Source organism: Hypanus sabinus, chromosome 11 (assembly GCF_030144855.1).
Source record: "Hypanus sabinus isolate sHypSab1 chromosome 11, sHypSab1.hap1, whole genome shotgun sequence".
Taxonomy (NCBI): Eukaryota; Metazoa; Chordata; class Chondrichthyes; order Myliobatiformes; family Dasyatidae; genus Hypanus; species Hypanus sabinus.
This window is the reverse complement of record NC_082716.1, coordinates 74,721,548-74,741,881: the sequence shown is the minus strand read 5'-3', so window position 1 is coordinate 74,741,881 and position 20,334 is coordinate 74,721,548. Positions and strand designations below refer to the sequence as shown.

At 40.7% G+C, this 20,334-nt stretch overlaps 1 protein-coding gene across 1 annotated transcript in view; it reads left to right on the top strand.

Annotated features, from left to right (window-relative positions):
- Positions 1–20,334, top strand: part of cdc73 (cell division cycle 73, Paf1/RNA polymerase II complex component, homolog (S. cerevisiae)) — a 287,498-nt gene that overhangs the window by 58,596 nt on the left and 208,568 nt on the right. The window contains exons 8-9 of the mRNA XM_059984716.1: positions 11,398–11,496; positions 12,481–12,559. Of these exons, the coding sequence (XP_059840699.1) occupies positions 11,398–11,496; positions 12,481–12,559 (178 nt within the window). The remainder of the gene's footprint in view (positions 1–11,397; positions 11,497–12,480; positions 12,560–20,334) is intronic.

Here is a 20,334-nt window from a genome sequence, read left to right as displayed (position 1 = left end):
CACTTTGCATGCAGGATGGCTTTCTGGAGAGGTACCTGGACTTTTTGTACTTCCCTTGATTGCCAAATCTTAGCGCCATCGATTAGCCCTCAGCAGATTATGGATCACTTGGTTTACTTAGGGCTTCTGGTTGAGGAAGTCGGAATAATTTTGTTGGGTGAAACAGATATTCTCTTTCACAAATATCTTTATAAAGTCCTTGACAACTGAGGGGTATTCAGTCAGAGCCTCTGATGAGTCTTTGAACTTGGCCCAGTTCACTGACTTGAAGCAAATCAATAGCCACTCCTTTGCCTCCCACGACCAGCTTTGTTGTCCTTGCCTCTGGTGCCTGCTCTTTAGTTTAAGTTCAAGTTTGTGTATTGTCATCTGACTGTCCATGCATACAAAAAGGAAAACAATGTTTCTCCGGTCCATAGTAGACCAACAATATGTATATCACGCACAGCCCATAAAACTAAATATTACCACAAATATTATATAAAATATAATTCAAAGTGCATATGAAGTGCACAGCACAGGTAAACATTAACAGTACATTAGACAGTAAATAGCTCGCTGTCCTGATGCTTCTGTGCATACTTCCTGATGATGGTGGATGAAAAACATTGTGGGATGCTGGGTAGGGAAACCCTGGTGATCCTCTTGGCGGTTTTGCAGACTGCTACTAAGCAGCCTCTGTACCACACGATGACGCAACCAGACAGGACATTCTCGATTGTGCTCTTGTACGAGATTGTTAGAATGGAGATGGCAGCCTTGCACGCCTCAATTTTCTCAGAAAGTATAGACGCTTCTGTGCTTCCTTTATGCAGGTTAGACCTCAATCTCCTCAGAAAGCATAGACTCTTCTGTGTCCCCTTTATGCATGTTGGAGAAGCACATTCTGTCTGCAAACCTTAAAATATTTCCCAAATTAAGTCTTGAGTAACTGTTAACAGGTCATCCAATTGAATTCTGAGCAGCTTTGGTAAGAGAAGTTGTAAGAACTTTTAACTCTGGATGAAAGATATTACAATGCCTCAATTGCTTTTAGATTTTTGGAGTTGTGTACAGTTGTCTCTATAGATTTTAGAAATTTCTTAATTTTTTGGATTAATTTTAGACAGTGAGAAATCTCAACAAAAGTATCCAAATGTAAGTTTAAAGTACTCCAGAGCAATACTTGTCACGACTGATTTTTATTAACTCCTTTTGCAAAAAGTTAAGGAATTTGTATTGATTGTTTCCAAAATAAATTGAATAGATAGGATGACAGCTGAATGGCTCATTGTAGACTCAAACTATTGATTCCTTTGTCCTAATCAGGTCTTTATCTGTTGTTGATGTTTTGGAAGCACTTGTTTGTAATTGTAGGAACATTGCTAGGGAAATAATGGAGATAAAATGTGTATTTTTCTCTAAATCAAATATTTTTTCCTGTGCTTGTACGTTTCAAGAATTTGAATTAATTATAAAGGAAACTTTCAGAATTTGCTGAGAAGTTTTGAATTGTCAGTGTTGTTTCATTCGTGTGAGTTGCGCTGTAGGTTTTTAATTTCAAAATTAAAGGAATAAGCTCTGAATTTCCCAGAAAAAATGTACATTTTTCCCTAGGAGATTTTTACATAGTGAATTTCATTGATATTTCTACAAACCCCATTTCCAGAAAAGTTGGGATATTTTCCAAAATGCAATAAAAACAAAAATCTGTGATATGTTAATTCATGTGAACCTTTATTTAACTGACAAAAGTACAAAGAAAAGATTTTCAATAGTTTTACTGACCAACTTAATTGAATTTTGTAAATATACACAAATTTAGAATTTGATGGCTGCAACACACTCAACAACAGTTGGGACAGAATTAAAATAAAATTGAAAAGTGCACAGAATATTCAAGTAACACCAGTTTGGAAGACTCCACATTAAGCAGGCTAATTGGTAGCAGGTGAGGTATCATGACTGGTTATAAAAGTAGCATCCATCAAAGGCTCAGTCTTTGCAAGCAAGGATGGGTCGTGGCTCACCCCTTTGTGCCAAAATTCATGAGAGAATTGTTAGTCAGTTCAAAAGGAACATTTCCCAACACAAGATTGCAGAGAATTTAGGTCTTTCAACATCTACAGTACATAATATTGTGAAAAGATTCAGAGAATTCAGAGACATCTCAGTGCGTAAAGGGCAAGGTTGGAAACCACTGTGATCTTTGAGCCCTCAAGTGGCACTGCCTAAGAAACCGTCATGCTACTGTGACAATTATAGCCACCTGGGCTCGGGAGTACTTTGGAAAACCACTGTCACTTAACACAGTCTGTTGCTGCATCCAGAAATGCAACTTGAAGCTATATTATGCAAGGAGGAAGCCATACATCAACTCTATGCAGAAACGCCGGCGAGTTCTCTGGGCCCAAGCTCATCTCAGATGGACCGGAAGACTGTGGAACCGTGTGCTGTGGTCAGGTGAGTCCACATTTCAGCTAGTTTTCGGAAAAAACGGGCGTCGGGTTCTCCATGCCAAAGGTGGAAACGACCATCCTGATTGTTATCAGCGAAAGGTGCAAAAGCCAGCATCTTTGATGGTATGGGGGTGCATCAGTGCCCACGGCATAGGTGAGTTGCATGTATGTGAAGGTACCATTGACTCTGAGGTGTATATTAGGATTTTAGAGAGACATATGTTGCCATCAAGACGATGTCTCTTCCCGGGACATCCATGCTTATTTCAGCAGGACAATGCCAGACCACATTCTGCACAGGCTACAACAGCGTGGCTTTGTAGACACAGAGTGCGTGTGCTTGACTGGCCTGCTGCCAGTCCAGATCTATCTCCTATTGAAAATGTAAAGCGCATCATGAAGAGGAGAATCAGACAACGGAGACCACAGACTGTTGAGCAGCTGAAGTCTTATATCAAGCAAGAATGGCCAAAATTTCCAATTGCAAGTCTACTACAATTAGTATCCTCAGTTCCAAAATGATTAAAAAGTGTTATTAAAAGGAAAGGTGATGTAACACAGTAGTAAACATGCCTCTGTCCCAACTTTTGTTGAGTGTGTTGCAGCCATCAAATTCTAAATTTGTGTATATTTACAAAATACAATTAAGTTGGTCAGTAAAACTATTGAAAATCTTTTTGTATTTTTGTCAGTTAAGTAAAGCTTCACGTGAATTAACATATCACAGATTTTTGTTTTTTTTTTGCATTTTGGAAAATATCCCAACTTTTTTGGAAATGGGGTTTGTATATCAAAATTGTTTTTTTTAGCTTTTTACTTTTCCCTAACATATGCAAGTTTGCAGAGTTTGAAGTTACTTGGATCTCAATGGTGGTGAAGGTTTGATGACATACAGTATTTTCAAGTCTGAGTGATGTGTGACTTAAAAGGAACCTGTGCTGCTATTGCCCTTTCTGGCTACAACTTTGAGAGGCCATGGCAGAGAAGTTTTAAGAAGCTGTTGCTATATGCCCTGTAGAAAATGTATGCCAATTATGGAGAAAGTAAACATACAACCCACTGGATGTGATCCAGTTAAGTAGGCTGAATGATTGAGTCTTGATATCTGTTTTGGAGATACGAGGGGTGATTGATAATTTTGTGGCCTAAGGTAGAAGGAGTCAATTTTAGAAAACCTAGTACATTTATTTTTCAACATAGTCCCCTCCTACATTTACACACTTAGTTCAGTGGTCGTGGAGCATACAGATCTTGGACCTCTAGAAAATGTCCACAGCAGTGGTGACTGAAAAGTTTGTGGCCTAAGGTAGAAGGAGATAAGTTACTTACAAAAATTACAGATCTCTGGGAAGTGATCTAAATTAATTACAAATATAAAATTCAAGATAATTGATTGCATTATGTTACGAAATCCCGTAACTGGAGAACTTACCAGCAAAGATAGAGAGGTCCGTTGAAGTCTGATGTCACTATTTTCAAATGTTTTTATTTATAAAGGGGCACAAAAGTAAGGTTAATGCAAACATTCAGATAATGCACATCACCAATACGCAATCTAAAGCGCGGGTATAGTCATACTCATCATTAAGAAGTAATCTCGGCTGTTGTCTAGGGGATAATATTTTTTTGTCCATTGGAAATATAAAAAGTCATTCAGAAGTCTGCAGGCCTCAGCCTTTTGAAAATCGCTGGGTTTCACGTGGGGCGACCGAGAGGGAGAGAGATTGGGGAGAAGAGAAAGAACTTGCCGAGTCTTGATGAGGCTTCCATGAAATCGGGGGGAGCATTGGTTCCCTCTCCCCAATGTTAGTTAAAAGCGGTTTTCTGTGATTCCAGCCACAAATTCCAATCCCGGAATCTAACGCACGTGGCTTCCTTCAGAATGGCTTCCCGCTGCTGCGGGAACACTCTCTCGTGTCTTCTTGGTGCGTCTGAGGGGGCTGTTCCCCTGAGACTCTCCTTTATACTTCCTCACGGGGTCGCAGGTGTCAGTCAGGTTGGGATGATGCAATCTCTCTCTCAACCAGCCCACCTTGCCTGAGGGCTTTTCACGTGGTCTCCGTGAGACAATAGTCGCTGTCGTCTAATTCTGCATCCCGGGTGGGACGTGCAATTTGGCACATTTCTCTCTCTCTCTCTCTCTCTCCTACTGGGTCTACTGACCCCCCCCCCCCCCCCCCCCCCCCCGACGGGTGCTCTTGCGATTTTCACAAAGGAGGGGGCTGGGATCATAACAATTAATATTCATTCCCCCTTTAATATGACACACCAATTCATTACTGGTGCAGCCAATTGGTATTAGAAGTCGCATAATTAGTTAAATGGAGATCACCATGTGCAGTCAAGATGTTTCAATTGATTGTAGTAAAAATATACTTGTAACTGGAAGGTCCAACTGCTGGAGAGCTTGTGCCCTGGCAAAAATTACACCAAGAAGAAGTACTCTCCAAGCAACTCCATGAAAAAGTTATTGAAAAGCACAAGCTGGGAGATAGGTACAAGAAAATTCCAAGCCACTGAAATATCCCTTGATGTGCAATTAAGTTAATCATCAAGACATGGGAAAAATATGGCACAGCTCTAAATCTGCCTTTATAAGTTGCCCTCAAAAACTGAGTGACCGTGCAAGAAGGGGGCTAGTGAGGAAGGCTACCAAGAGACATATGACAGCTCTGGAGGAGTTACTAACTTCAGTTGCTGAGTGGCTACGTATACAACTGCTGCTTGGGTAATTCACCAGTCTCAGCTTTATGGGAGAGTGGCAAAGAGAAAGCCACTATTGGGAAAAAAAAACTTGCATGAAATTTCTGCTAGATTTGCCAGAATGCATGTTAAGTCAGCTGGAAGAAAGTTCCGTGGTCTGATGGAACCAAATTGAGTTTTTTGGGTGTCAGGCTAAACTCTGTTTGGCAGTAAGCCAAACATTGCACATCATCAAAAACACACCATTCCTACTGTGAAGCTTGGTGGTGGCTGCATTATGCTGTGGGGATGCTTCACTGCAGCAGGCCCTGGAAGGCTTGTGAAGATAGAGGGTAAAATGAATGCAGCAAAATATAGGGAGATCCTGGAGGAAAGCCTGATGCAGCCTGCAAGAGAACTGCAACTTGGGGGAAGATCTGTTTTCCAGCAAGACAATGACTCCAAGCATAAAGCCAAAGCTATACAGGAATGGCTTGAAAACAACAAAATTAATGTTCTGGAGTGGCAAGTCAGAGTCTAGACCTCAATCCAATTGAGAATTTGTGGCTGGACTTGAAAAGGGCTATTCGCTCATGCCATCTGGCAGAATATGAGCAGTTTTTTAAAGAGGAATGGGGCAAATTTGCAGTGTCCAGATGTGCAAAACCGGCAGAGACCTCTCCACACAGATTAAAGACTGTGATTGCTGTCAAAATTGCATCTACTAAATACTGACTTGAAGGGGGTGAATACTTACATAATCAATTATTTTGTGTTTTATATTGTAATTAATTAATTATAGAGATCTGTTTTCACTTTGACATGAAAGAGTCTTTTTCTGTTGATTAATGTCAAAAATTCCAAATTAAATCCTCTCTGATTCAATCTTGTAAAGCAATAAAGCAAGGGGGTGAATACTTTTTATAGGCATTGTATACAGCATATGTCAGCATAAGTTACTTTGAAATTAATTTTCTTGCAGGCACTTACAGAAAAATAAAAAGATACAGTAGTTTATGAAAAATTGTATAGGAAGACGAACAAATGTCTAAAAGAAGACAAATAGTGCAAATAAGAAATAATATTGAGAATATAAGTTGTAAAGAGTCCTTGAAATTGAGTCTCTACTGTTACGTATCCCGTAACTGGATAACTTACCAGCAAAGATAGAGAGGTCCGTTGAAGTCTGATGTCACTATTTTCAAACGTTTTTATTTATAAAGGGGCAAAAAGGTAAGGTTAATACAAACATTCAGATAATGCACGTCGTCAATACTCAATCTAAAGCGCGGGTATAGTAATAATCATCATTAAGAAGTGAGCTCTACTGTTGTCTAGGGGTTAATAGATTGTCCGTTGGAAATATAAAAGTCACTCAGAAGTCTGCAGGCCTCAGCCTTTTGAGATTCGCTGGGTTTCACGTGGGGCGACAGAGAGAGATTGGGGAGAAGAGAAAAAAATATTGCCGGGTCTTGATGAAGCTTCCGTGAAATCGGGGGAGTGTTGGTTCCCTCTCGCTGATGTTAGTTAAAAGCGGTTTTCTGTGATTCCAGCCACAAATTCCAATCCCGGAATCTAATGCACGTGGCTTCCTTCAGGATGGCTTCCCGCTGCTGCGGGAACACTATCTCGTGTCTTCTTGGTGCGTCTGGGGTACTGCCTCCTGCAGTCCGCTTTTATCTTTACTTGCAGAGTTGTAGATGTCCATCAAAGTAAGGTGATGCAATCTCCACCCCTACATTGCCCGAGGGTGTCCATATCCATTGTAGCTGTCACGTAGCAGGGACATGCACGTCACACAGGTGCCTCTAAGAACAATGGCCAAAACCGTTGCATTGTCTCTCACTTCCGAGACCCGAATTAATAGCGATCTTGCGATTCTCCGGGAGTGGGGGGGGGGGCTGCTCCCGCTCCTTCGGCCCCTCAGAGCTGTGGTACATTTATAACACTACATTGTGGAATCAATTCAGAGTTAGGTTGAGTGAAGTTATCCATGCTGATTTAGGAGCCTGATGGGTGTAGAGTAATAACTGTTCCTGAACATGGTGGTGTGGGACATATGGCTTTTGTATCTCTTATGCGGTGGTAGTACTGAGAAGAGAGCATGGCCTAGATGGCAGAGGTGCTTGATGATGAATGCTACTTGGTTGTGACAGCGCTCCATATAAATGTGCTTAATGGTGGGGAGGGCTTTGCCTGTGATGGGCTGGACTGTTTCGAGCACTTTCTGAAGACTTTTCTGTTTCTGGGCATTGGTATTTCAATATTGAGCTGTGATGCTTGAGATACTCTCCACTGTACATTTATAGAAATTAGTCAAAGTTTTTGGTGGCATGCAGACTTCTAAGAAAGTAGAGGCTCTATTGCACCTACTTTGTTGCACTTAAATGCGGGTCTTAGGACAGACCTTCTGATATTGGGAATACCTTTAGAATTTTCAACTTCTTCAAACAGTTCTGCCAAACCAGACAGATCATCCCTGTCCAACTCTGGACCTCGTAACCGCTCTATCGGTTCCTCATCTTTATTTTCTGCCTCTAGGACCTTTCTTTTCGCTAAGGGCAGATCTACCTCCGCTCCCTTACCCTCTTCCACTTTACTACTCTTCATTTTACCACCCCCTAATGTTTATTTTTCATAAACTACTGTATCTTTTTATTTTTCTGTAAGTGCCTGCAAGAAAATTAATTTCAAAGTAACTTATGCTGACATATGCTGTATACAATGCCTATAAAAAGTATTCACCCCCTTGTTTTATTGCATTACATCCTTGCTGTTAGATTCTATCCCTCTCAAAATGAATTTGTATTCCTTACCATTAACTCAACCTGCAAGTTTACCTTAGGGAATCCTGCACAAGGACTCCTAACTTCCTCTGCACCCCTGATTTTTGATTTTTCTGCCCCTTTAAAAAATAGTCTATGCCTTTGTTCCTTCTACCAAAGTGCATGGTGATATATTTCCTGGCATTGTATTCCATGTGCCACTTCTTTGCCCATTCTCCCAATCTTTCTAAGTTCTTTTGCAGCCTCCCTGCGTCCTCAGAACTATCTGTTCCTCTTTTTGTATCATCCACAATCTTGGCCATAAAGCCATCAATTCCAACTTCCAAATCATGTAAATAGAACGTAAAAAAAGTGATCCCAAAACCAACACTTGTGGAGCACCACAAGTTACCAGCAGCCACCCAGAAAAGGCCTCATTTATCCCCACTCTTTGCCTCCTGACAATCAACCATGCTAGTATCTCCCTGCAATACCATGGGCTCTTAGCTTGTTAGGCACCCTCATGTGCTCACCTTGTTAAAAGATTTCTTAAAATCCAAGTAAACAACATCCACTGACTCTCTTTTGTCCATCCTGCTTGTTATTTCCTCAAAGAATTCTGACAAATTTGTCAAACAAGGTTTTCCTTTAAGGAAACCATGCTGACTTTGGCCTATTTTATTATGTGCCTCCAAATACCCTGGGACCTCAGCCTCAACAATCAACTCCCAAAATCTTCACAACTACTGAAGTCAGGCTGACTGGCTTATATTTTCCCTTTCTTTTACCTCCGTCTCTTCTTGAAGAGTGGAGTGAATTTGCAAATTTTCACTCTTTCAGAACCATACCAGAATCTTGTGATTCTTGAAAGATCATTACTAATGTCTCTACAGTCTCCTCAGCCACCTCTTTTAGAACCTTCAGCTGTAGTCCATCTGGTCCAGGTGACTGACTTATCTAACTTCAGAACTTTCAGCTTCCCAAGCAGCTTCTCCCAAGTAATAGCAATGGCACTCACTTCTACTTCCCTGCCACTCTGCAGGTCTTTTGCTGTTCTCCTGGGGTCCTTATTCACCTCCTTCAGCATTGCACATTGTGCTGTTAGTGTGATCTTTGCAGGACACCTGCTCTTGGGGAGGGTAGCAATTATACTGAATTTACTCCCATTTGTAGACAGTTTCTCATACTGTGGACTGATGAACACTCAGGCCTTTAGAAATGCTGTTGTAGCCTTTTCCAGCTTCGTGCACCTCCATAATTCTTCTTCTGAGCTCATCTGAAAGTTGTTTTGATTGCAGCATGGTGCACATGAACAGGTGTTTTTTGAGAGGAGCAGGCTCTGTCAGTAACCTGACTTTGTGTGCCTTTTAGTAGGGCAAGGCACCTCTGCAACCCACATGTTCAATCTCATCTCATTGACTGGAACACCTGACTGTCCTCTACTGTCAAGATGAAGCCACACTCAGGTTGGAGGAACAGCACCTTGTATACTGGCTGGGTAGCCTCCAACCTGATGGCATGAACATTGACTTCTCTAACTTGCGTTAATGCCCCTCCTCCCCTTCTTGCCCCATCCCTGATATATTTAGTTTTTTTTACCCCTTCCTCTTTTTTTTCTCTCTCTCTGCCTATCATTCTGCCTGTTCTCCATCTCCCTCTGGTGCTCCCCTCCCTCTTTCTTTCTCACTAGGCATCCCATCCCATGATCCTTTCCCTTCTCCAGCTCTGTATCCCTTTTGCCAATCACCTTTCCGGCTCCCAGCTTCACCCCACCCCCTCCGGTCTACTCCTATCATTTCGCATTTCCTCCACCCCCTCCTACTTTCAAATCTCTTATCATCTTTCCTTTCAGTTAGTCCTGATGAAGGGTCTCAGCCCGAAACATCAACAGTGCTTCTCCCTATGGATGCTGCCTGGCCTGCTGTGTTCCACCAGCATTTTGTGTGTGTTGCTTGAATTTACAGCATCTGCAGATTTCCTTGTGTTTGCACCTGACTCCAGATAGCTTTTGTAGAAGGCATTACCCCAGAGGTTCAGATACTTTTTTGAAACTAGGCAGTTTTTATTTAAATGGTGTACTCCGTATTGCCGAAAAGTAGTACAATTGTTAGTGTGTTACTAGTTTAGGCAGATTGTGTTTGTCTATTAGATGAAGATCAGACAGCATTTTATGAATGGCAAATGTGGCAGAAAATGCCTGATGGGGCTGGATAGCTTATTATTTGGTGCAGTTGTTCTGCAGTTTACTTAGGGCTTCTGCACATTCCTGATGCATAGACTAAAGGTTCTCAATACAATTGTGAATACTATTTTGAACAGTGATGTGCCAGAAATTTCTAAGTTTTCATAGGACTACTGTATATCTTTCAAGAAGGCTTTGAGCACATCCTGGAATCTGTCCACATAGCAATTTCTTCTTGAGACAGTCCAGAGGAGAGTCCCTCTTTTGGGAGTCTGGCAGTGGACGCAGACAACTTTGTAGGGGCCTGGGGAAATATTAATTCTTCTATTTAATACTATACTTGGATACGTACTTCAAATGCACTACAAAATTGCCGTTTGATTTAGGTGAACAGTTCCTTTTGAACCAAAATTGATGCGCGATGTTTCATTGCTACCTGTATGCCACAAATTTCTACTTTATTTACTTTACTGAACAGTTAGGTTCAGTACCCAAATTTCTCACCAAAGTCTGGAGTGGCGAGTTGTGATGCTGTTGTGAATCTTTCAAGAAGGTTTTGAATACATACTGGAGATGCCGGAGGCGGCGCAGTGTGGCGTCCATGTGCGGTCGGGGACTGGCTTCTCCTATCAGTGCTCTCAGTGTTTGATCTGTGGAACAACAGACTGGATTGCAGTGGCTGTGCACTGCTGGGAATCTACACAATCAATTTGCGGGACATATTGCTCAGGGTCTATTTTTTTTGTGTTATATTTTCATGGTGACCTTTCAAATGCTGAAGTATACAGCTATAGATTAATATTCTTATTTCATATTACTTGAGTCAGACAGGCATTGATGTCACTGAATTAGTCTTCTATATGTGACTTGTTTCAACCTAAATCCATTGGGTCTAAGGCTGCCTCCATTCTTTGAGAGGCTGATGGATAAATTCCCTTGGTGCTGATAACCACCTCAAATTTGCTTCTTATAGTCCATTGCTTTCTATAGTTATCAACTTTTGATAATTTTTCCAAAAAATTCTAAACATGTATATACTTCCAGCTCCTTTTAATTCATTTATTTAGCCCAAGTCAGTAGAATTTCATCTTCTAGATCAAATGTCAGTCCATGCATTTTGCCATTCCATATCCACACAGAAGATGGCAGTATGCAGCATTCTGAAAGATAATTAAATATAGATTATATTTTAATTATGCTGAGGCTTAAATACTTTTATGTCAAATATTCTTCAGAAGCATCAATTTTAAATGAAAATACAATTAAGTTATTCAGTATTTATTTAGTGAAAAATATCTATTCATCCTGATTATATTTAACTCTTCCACAGAACTTTTCCAAGAACATATTTGCAATTTTACAATCAGTAAAAGCCCGGGAAGAAGGTCGAGCACCAGAACAAAGACCTCCACAAAACATAATACCTCCGGTAAGAAGAAAGTTGAATGTAGTTTTTAACCATTTCCCTTTCTGAGAGGGAATAAAATTTATTTCTTATAGAGTTCTTTCCTGACTTTTTCTTGGATATTGCCAATCTCTTGCATCCACAGTGAAGAAGTTGGTTTTAAGATGAAATTTAAGAAATATTGTTGACAAAGCATAGCTAGATTCATGTGGGATTTTTTTTAAATGATTTGATAACCTAAAGAATAATTTCAGGCCCTAAAGATGGCATGTGGGAAGCTTGTCAGATGGTATCACAGATAAAGGTGATTTTATGGAAAGAATGAAAAGCAGAGACTGTTTTTCTTTAGAGGTGAGAAAATTAAGAAAGGTTTTAAAAGACCAAGAGGGAGGAATTCATATCTTCCAGTGAGTGGGTTAGGAATTAAAATTTAAAGATTTAGGTAACTGGCAAAGGTAGAAGGGAAATGAGAAGAGTTTTGATTCACATATTAACTATCTGGAGCAGCATTTTACTTGCAAATGTTGTGCAAGCAGGTTCCACCAAAACTTTCAAAGGCAAACACACTTGTATTTGCTTAGGACTTACAATGTTAGAAATAAAAGTCAGGATGTGGGAATAAATGGTACAGCTCTTTCATAGGGACATTTGAAACAAATTACCTTTGCTACTGTTTTATTCTGTCTTTATGTGCCATGAACTGTAAAAGATACGTGCAAAATCACAATTATAATAGAGCGGGAAAACAAATCAAATAACTGATTTGGCACAGGAAATACACAAAGTTCTGTTATTTCTATACCTGGTTAAATAATGAATGTACTTTAACTATTTTTTGCAAATCCAAGTAGGTAAATTTTTAATATACAAATGTAATCCTAAATTAACATTCATGTGGTCCTCATTTATACTGGTCATCATATGTTTTACATTTTTCTTGTAGATTTATATTTAAGGATCACTTTTTGTACTTGTATTATTAAATATTTTATTGTTTTTATTTTGCAGGACCCAGCTCTAAGAAATAAACAACCTATTCCAGCAGCATACAACAGATATGATCAGGAAAGATTTGCAAAGAAAGAAGGTGAATTTGCACTATTCTCCAATGTGGCCATTATAACTTGCTTTCCCCTTCATTTTCCTCACTGTCAAATGAACCTTTTGCTTTACAGTTCAGCAATATTTAGGCATTCAGTATGTTGGATTAGCAGTGAACATGTGATTGTCAGAAAGTTATTGTTATACAACAGATTCTCTATTCGGCTCAAAAGCTGACAAAACTGAAATCTTTTAAAGTATTAATTTGCAGCTCAGTATTGCATTATTAAATAGTTTGTTTACAGTTTAGGGAGATGATGTGAATGACTCACATTGTGTAAAAGCTGCAAGGATCTTTTAGTTATGGTTGACATGTCAGCCAGCTCTAATCCATGATAATTTACATTCATAATTGTACTTAATGCTCAACACGACAAGAAAAGCCTGCCTTGGACTTTTTTCATTAATCATGCACTTAATGAAATGTACAAAAATGTTTAATGAGTCCCTCAAAACATGTATGTGACAGGATGTAACCAGGCATATTGTATTTGTAGTAAAATTGCTTTATCTTTTTAATGCCTTGTAGTGGATGAGATAAAATAACACACTTCTTGTGATGCCATATACGTAGCCATTTTTTATTCCTTTTTTGTCCATTTTGCACTTGGCTTCCTGATTTGTTCATTATTTTGACAGACAATATTATTGATATCTGAATTATATAGAAGAAAAATCTTACAGTAACATATTTTCATAATATTTAGGAATTTAGCATGTTAGGTTCTGATGTTAATGTGCAGACTAGATCAATGTACCAAATTAATTACGCTTATTTAAGAAATTTTATATTTCATTTGCAGCAAGTAATTATTCTATTATCAGGAGCAGATATTGATATAATGATATCACTGCACCCCTTTACAGCAGGTTTCAAACATAGCAGTTCTGCATTGAGCTGCCAGATAAGGGTTGCACAGCAAAGAATATATAAACAAAAGGTAAATCCTATGAGTATGTTGCAGAAAGAATGTCAAAATTATAAAGAACTTAGTCTTGCACAAGCACAGAAACTCATCAAAAGTTAGCACTTAAAATAATTTATGAAATTTACAAACTGAAATTAATTGCACATATTTGTCATAAGAAAGAATAGTCATTTTAAATCCCATGGATGGGTAAATCCCTGAATGTATCCTTTCGTTATTGTACGTGACTTGTAATGGTACTGGGGAATGGAGATTTCTGTTTAAGTAAAGTCTTATTTTGCAGTGGCATTATTTAGCAGTAGGAGTATCAGGAGGCTTCAGTGAGATGAGGCTGAGTAGGTAAGTGCAGTTGAGGTTTTTGTTAGTATTGTTGTTCCTTTTAGAGTAGGTGGGATATCAGTGAGGACAGTGGAACACTTCCTGCGGGATGAGGGAGATCAGGGAGAATACCACTAGGAAATATGCCCACTGTAGCTCCTTACTGACTATCTGAAAGAACTGGACCTGGAGTTGGGTGTACTTGGAATTGCCTGGGATCCTGAGAGCTTCATACACAAAAGTTTTAATGTGATCACACTTAGAGTACAATATGCAGGTTGTTGGCTGGCCACCAGGAGAGGTAAAGGCAAGAGACAGACAGAGCAAGATCACCTGTGACCTATCCTTACAGCAACAATATCCCTTCTGATATTGCTGGGTGGTGAGAGGATGACCTGTCGGGGTGCAGTAGCAGACAAATCAGTGCCACTGGCCCAGCTCTGAGCCCCAGCAGGGAAGGGTAAAGCCAGGCAGAGCAGTGGTGATAGGAGACTTGATAGTGGAACAGAGAGGAGACTCTGTGGCCATGAAAGAGACATCAGGATGGTGTCTCAGAGTGACTGCTTAGCATTCTAAAGGAGAAGGGATACGGTGAGCATTCATGGTAGTGGTACATGTGCATGTAATACACTTTGGAATGTTGAATTTGAAGGGAGAGTACATGGTTAATGGCAGAATTTTTGGTAGCACAGAGGGATCTTGGGGTCCAAGTCCATAGATCTCTCGAATTACCACGTAGGTTCAAAGATTCAAAGTACATTCATTATCAAAGTATGTGCGCAGAATACAACTCTGAGATTCGTCCTTCTGCAGGCAGCCACCAAACAAAGAAACTCGATGGAACCTTTTCGAGAAAACATCAAGTATGCAATGGGCAGGGAAAAAAATTGTGCAAATGGCAAAAAGTGAGTGAGCAGCACGTAGAATATCAAACATCAAACCAGGAGTCCAATGGTTTAGCTCATTTCAGTTCAGCGCAACACAACTAGTCCACTGCTGGCTGCAGAGCCATTCTTCACCAAAGATCCCCAGTCCACGTCGATCACCCCAATCAAACTGCTCAAAAAACAGCAAAAAGAAGATAATCAAAATCCAGGAGTACATGGAACATGAAGCTGAAAGCCCCCCAAAATGAGTCCACAGTTTTGCCAATTGGTTCAGACAATGTGACTTCCTAGACCCCTGTACTTTCCTTCAATGGCAGCTAGCGAGAGGGAGAGGAAGACTGGTCAAATGCAGGCAGACAGCACTGAATGCCTGCCTGTCCTCCACCCTTGTCCTCATTGACTTTGACTTTGACCTTGCTCGGTGCCTCAATCAGAGGGAAGCAATGGAGTTGATAATGGGCTTGCACCCTGTCTCCACACCCTGTCTCTCCTAAAGGCCACACACTCCACTCCAAAGCTCACCGAAGTCTTCAGAGTCAGCAATGCTCTATCAGCCCAAGAACACACCATCAAAATGTAATTCACAGGTTCCAATTGCACACAGTTTAGTAGTAGAATCATATTTGAAAGATGAAGTGTAAAAGAATTAGTTCTGTGAATTGTTTGCTGGCACTGGTCTTGAAGATAGGGTGGTTAAGAAGGCATATGGTGTGTTGGCCTTAATTAGTTGGATGATTGAGTTCAAGAGCTGCAACGTAAAGTTGCAGCTCAATAAAGCTATGGTTAGACCATACTTCGAGTATTCTGTTCAGTTTGGATGTGGAAGCATTAGAGAGGGTGCAGAGGAGATTAACAAGGATGCTTTCTGGATTAGGTAACTAACTTTATGAGGAAAGGTTGATCAAGCTAGGTTTTCCCCCATTGAAGAAGAGGATGAGTAGTGACTTGTGTTACGTACTCGTGACACGTGACAGTGGTACCCTTGTCACGTGACTGGGGTTGAAGCTATACTGGACTTGAGGTAATGGTCTTGTGATGGTGGAGTGATGTCATTTTCCCGCCAGTAGAGGTCATGTGACAGGTTTTTTTTTACACAGGGTATAAAAGGAGGACCCCTCCCTGTGAGGAGGGGCAGTTCGTGGCTGGATTTGCCATGTTGACTTCATGCCACTGTGTGATTTAATGTTATGACGCAGTTGAGTTGAAAGATGAAGTTTTATCTAATGCCTAAAGTTTAAAAGGTCATTGCCAGCAGTTTCTTTACAATACTGCTAGTTAAGGATTAAGTGGAGAGTGAAGTTCGGAGTTCGGGAGATAGAAGATCGAGGAGAATCGATTTCGATGGTGAAATGGGTTTGACCTTGTTTGATCCTTGTTCGGAAGGAATTCGTTGACAGTTCTCGTGTTAATCCCTATGAAATAGTAGAAAGGATTGAGAATAGTTCTGTAAAGGAAAGGTCAGTGCCTTTAAGCCGTTTCATTTCGTAAATTCTTCGTGAGAAAAGTTCGATTTGGGAATCGAAGCAACATGACGTGAAAGAGAATTTAAATCGTCTTAAAAAGTCTCTCCCTTAAATGGACTGTGAGCATTTTGAACTTTTGGCAATACTACTTTAAAGAACCGTTTTTGCAACATCACTTTAAGAACTGTTTAAGCTTCATTGCTTTAAGAACTGTGTAAGCTGTCGCACAGCAGCTGATTTCCGATTACGTTAGTGATTTGTTTACTTTTGGGGGGGTTTGTTTTCAGTGTTTAATAAACATGTTATTTGTTATAAAAACCCTTGCCTAACTCATTATATTTGTTGTTGCCTGAATCCGTAACACTTGATAGAGCTATATAAAGTTATAAGAGGCATTGACAGAGTGGACAGCCAGGGCCTTTTTTCCCAGGGTGGCAGGGACTAATACCAGAGGTCATCCTTTTATGTGATTGTAGGAAAGTTTAGCAGAGATGTTAGAAGTAAGTGCTTTGCACAGAGAGTGATAAATGCCTGGAATGTGCAGCTAGGGGTGGTGGTAGAGGCTAATACATTAGGGACACCTAAGATTTTCTTAGATAGGCATATGGATGAAAAGGCTATGAACTTTGTAGGAGGGAAATGTTAGATTGATGGAAGAATAGGTCAAAACATTGTGAGCCAATGCAACTTTTATGCTATGCTATACTGTTCTACATCATGATAGGTATAAACAGGCCTATTACCTTGCAAACACGAGGAAATCTGCAGATGCTGGAAATTCAAACAACAACACACACAAAATGCTGGTAGAACACAGCAGGCCAGACAGCATCTATAGGGAGAAGCACTGTTGACGTTTCGGGCGAGACCCTTCGTCAGTACTAACTGAAAGGAAAGATAGTAAGAGATTACCTTGCACCTGCATGATAGGATAGATGGGTGGACGTGTGTGTGTTTTAATGTTTGGACTATAAGGCGTAAGAGTGATGAACTTGCACAGGTCAGCATTTGGCATTATGATGTTGTAGCTGGAACAGACTTGGTTGAGAGAGGGTCAGGGTTTTGATCTTCTTGTTAGAGAAGGAGGTAAAAGGGCGAGTTGGAAGTTGCTCTATTTATCAGGGACAGTATCACTCAGAAAAGGCATAATGGAAAGTTTATCCTGAGTCCATATGGGTAGAATTCAGTAGTAAGAATGGTGCAGTCGCTCTGGGGATACTACAGAACACAACCCACTCTCCCTCCCCCCCACCCTCAATAGTCACGAGGACATTGAAGAGCAAGCTTGGCAGATTAGAGAAAGGTGTAAAAATAACAGTGTTGTTGTAATGGGTGACTTCAACTTCTGTAATATAGACTGGGGCCTCCTTGTTGCAAGAGGATTAAATGGGGCAGAATTTGTTGTATATCTAGTAAGAAGGATGGATGAGGCTGACAAACTAAGGGAACCTTGGATGTCGAGAGAAGTGGTGAATTAGTGACTCTCCTTGCAGGACTGACAGTAGAGAAAACCAAAAAGAGGCTTCTGACATAATGAAGGAACTCCTGAACACCATCAGAGATGGAGGACCTTCATTACTGCTCTAAATGCAGCAGTGTATTGGTAGTAAGCAAGTCGCTCATAGAAGGCAGAGAGTAGTGGTCCAAGGAGCTTATTCTAACTGGACATCTGTGATTAGTGGTGATCTCTTGGGATCTCTGCTTTTTGTGAGACACAACCCCCCCCCGGCGGTGCAGCACACGGCAGCAGCGGCCTTTCGGATGTGGTGCTACTTTAGTTTTCTAATTTAATTTTAAGGCACAATTAGGGTTTAGGGCAATGGATAACAGAGCGACTATCTACCATTGCCAGATGCTGCTACAATACACAGATTGCCTTCATGAAAATCTGCTGGTTAGATTGCGTGACCTCGGCTTGCTGAGGGAATCGAGCCTGCAGTCCTCGGAGTCACCTGATGCCGGTGGCCAGAGGCCAGAGTTGGGGACGTTGTAAGTTTTACGCGAGGAAGCGGAAGCGAGGGGGAGCGGGCAGGAGTCCATGCCAGGAAAAAAGTAAGCCCTAGCTGGCCAGCTCTCATGTCCATTCTGCTGGACGTTAAATTGGACTACATCTGTGGCAACGAAACACTCAGCGGGAGTACAGAAACGGATGGAATCCTGGATGCCGCCATTCAGCTGTTTATTTATGTAACAGATTTTGCCCCAAGCTATCGGACTACCAACCTACTGCCCTCTGCTGTGCCTATTGTCTTGTTTATTATTTATTGTAATGCCTGCACTGTTCTGTGTACTTTATGCAGTCCTGGGTGGGTCTGTAGTCTAGCGTAGTTTTTGTGTTGGTTTACGTAGTTCAGTGTAGGTTTTGTATTGTTCATGTAGCACCATGGTCCTGAAAAATGTTGTCTCATTTTTACTGTGTACTGTACCAGCAGTTATTGTTGAAATGACAATAAAAAGTGACTTGACATACACACACACATGCGAAAATGGGTGGGTTAGTAAGTTTGCAGCTGACAAGAATATTAGTGGTGTTGTGGATTCAGTAGAAAACTGGCAAAGGATACAGTAGTATATAGATGAGTTTCAAATTTAGGAGGAGAAATGGTAGATGAAATTTAACCAGGAAATGTGAAATGCTGTACTTTAGGAGATTAAATTTGAAAGGACAGCATACTATTAATGGCAACCCTTAACAGAGTGGATATGGGGAGTGACCTTGGGGTCTAAGTGCATGGGTCCCTGAAAGTACCTACATTGGCTTGCAGGGGGCACCCCTGGTCAAAATTTCTGTTACTGGGAATAGTTAAGCGAGTAGAAGATGAACTGATCTCCAAAAGTCATAAAGTTAATGACGAAACATTCCTTTCAACATTTTAAGCAAGATTAGTGTATTATTTTTGTTTTGTACAATTTTAGAGTGGGAGAAAAAGGAAATGAGCACCATGCAAAAGTTTGGGCACCCCAAGAGATTTGAGCTTTCAGATAACTTTTACCAAGGTCTCAGACATTAATTAGCTTGTTAGGGCTATGGCTTGTTCACAGTCATCATTAGGAAAGGCCAGGTGATGCAAGTTTCAAAGCTTTATAAATACCCTGACTCCTCAAACCTTGTCCCAACAATCAGCAGCCATGGGCTCCTCTAAGCAGCTGCCTAGCACTCTGAAAATTAAAATAAATGATGTCCACAAAGCAGGAGAAGGCTACAAGAAGATAGCAAAGCATTTTCAGGTAGCCATTTCCTCAGTTCGCAATGTAATTAAAAAATGGCAGTTAACAGGAACAGTGAGGGTCAGGTTGAGGTCTGGAAGACCAAGAAAACTTCCCAAGAGAACTGCTCGTAGGATTGCTAGAAAGGCAAATCAAAACCCCAGTTTGACTGCAAAAGACAAGATTTAGCAGACTCTGGATTGGTGATGCACTATTCTACCTTGCAGCCACACCTGCACAAATATGACCTTCATGGAAGAGTCATCAGAAAAAAACCTTTCCTGCATCCTCAGAACAAAATTCAGTGTCAGAATTTTGCAAAGGAATATCTAAACAAGCCGGACGCATTTTGGAAACAAGTCCTGTGGACTGATGAAGTTAAAATAGAACTTCTTGGCTGCAATGAGCAAAGGTATGTTTGGAGAAAAAAGGGTGCAGAATTTCATGAAAAGAACACCTCTCCGACTATTAAGCATGGGGGTGGATCGATCATGCTTTGGGCTTGTGTTGCAACCAGTGGCACGGAGAACATTTCACAGGTAGAGGGAAGAATGAATTCAATTAAATACCAGCAAATTTTGGAAGCAGACATCACACCATCTGTAAAAAAGCTGAAGATGAAAAGAGGATGGCTTCTACAACAGGATAATGATCCTAAACACACCTCAAAATCCACATGGACTGCCTCAAGAAGCATAAGCTGATGGTTTTGCTGTGGCCCTCATAGTCCCCCGACCTAAACATAATTGAAAATCTGTGGATAGACCTCAAAAGAGCAATGCATGCAAGATGGCCCAAGAATCTCACAGAGTGGGAAGCCTTTTGCAAGGAAGAATGGGCGAAAATCCCCCAAACAAGAATTGAAGGACTCTTAGCTGGCTACAGAAAGCGTTTACAAGCTGTAATACTTTCCAAAGGGGGTGTTACAAAGTACTGACCATGCAGGGTGCCCAAACT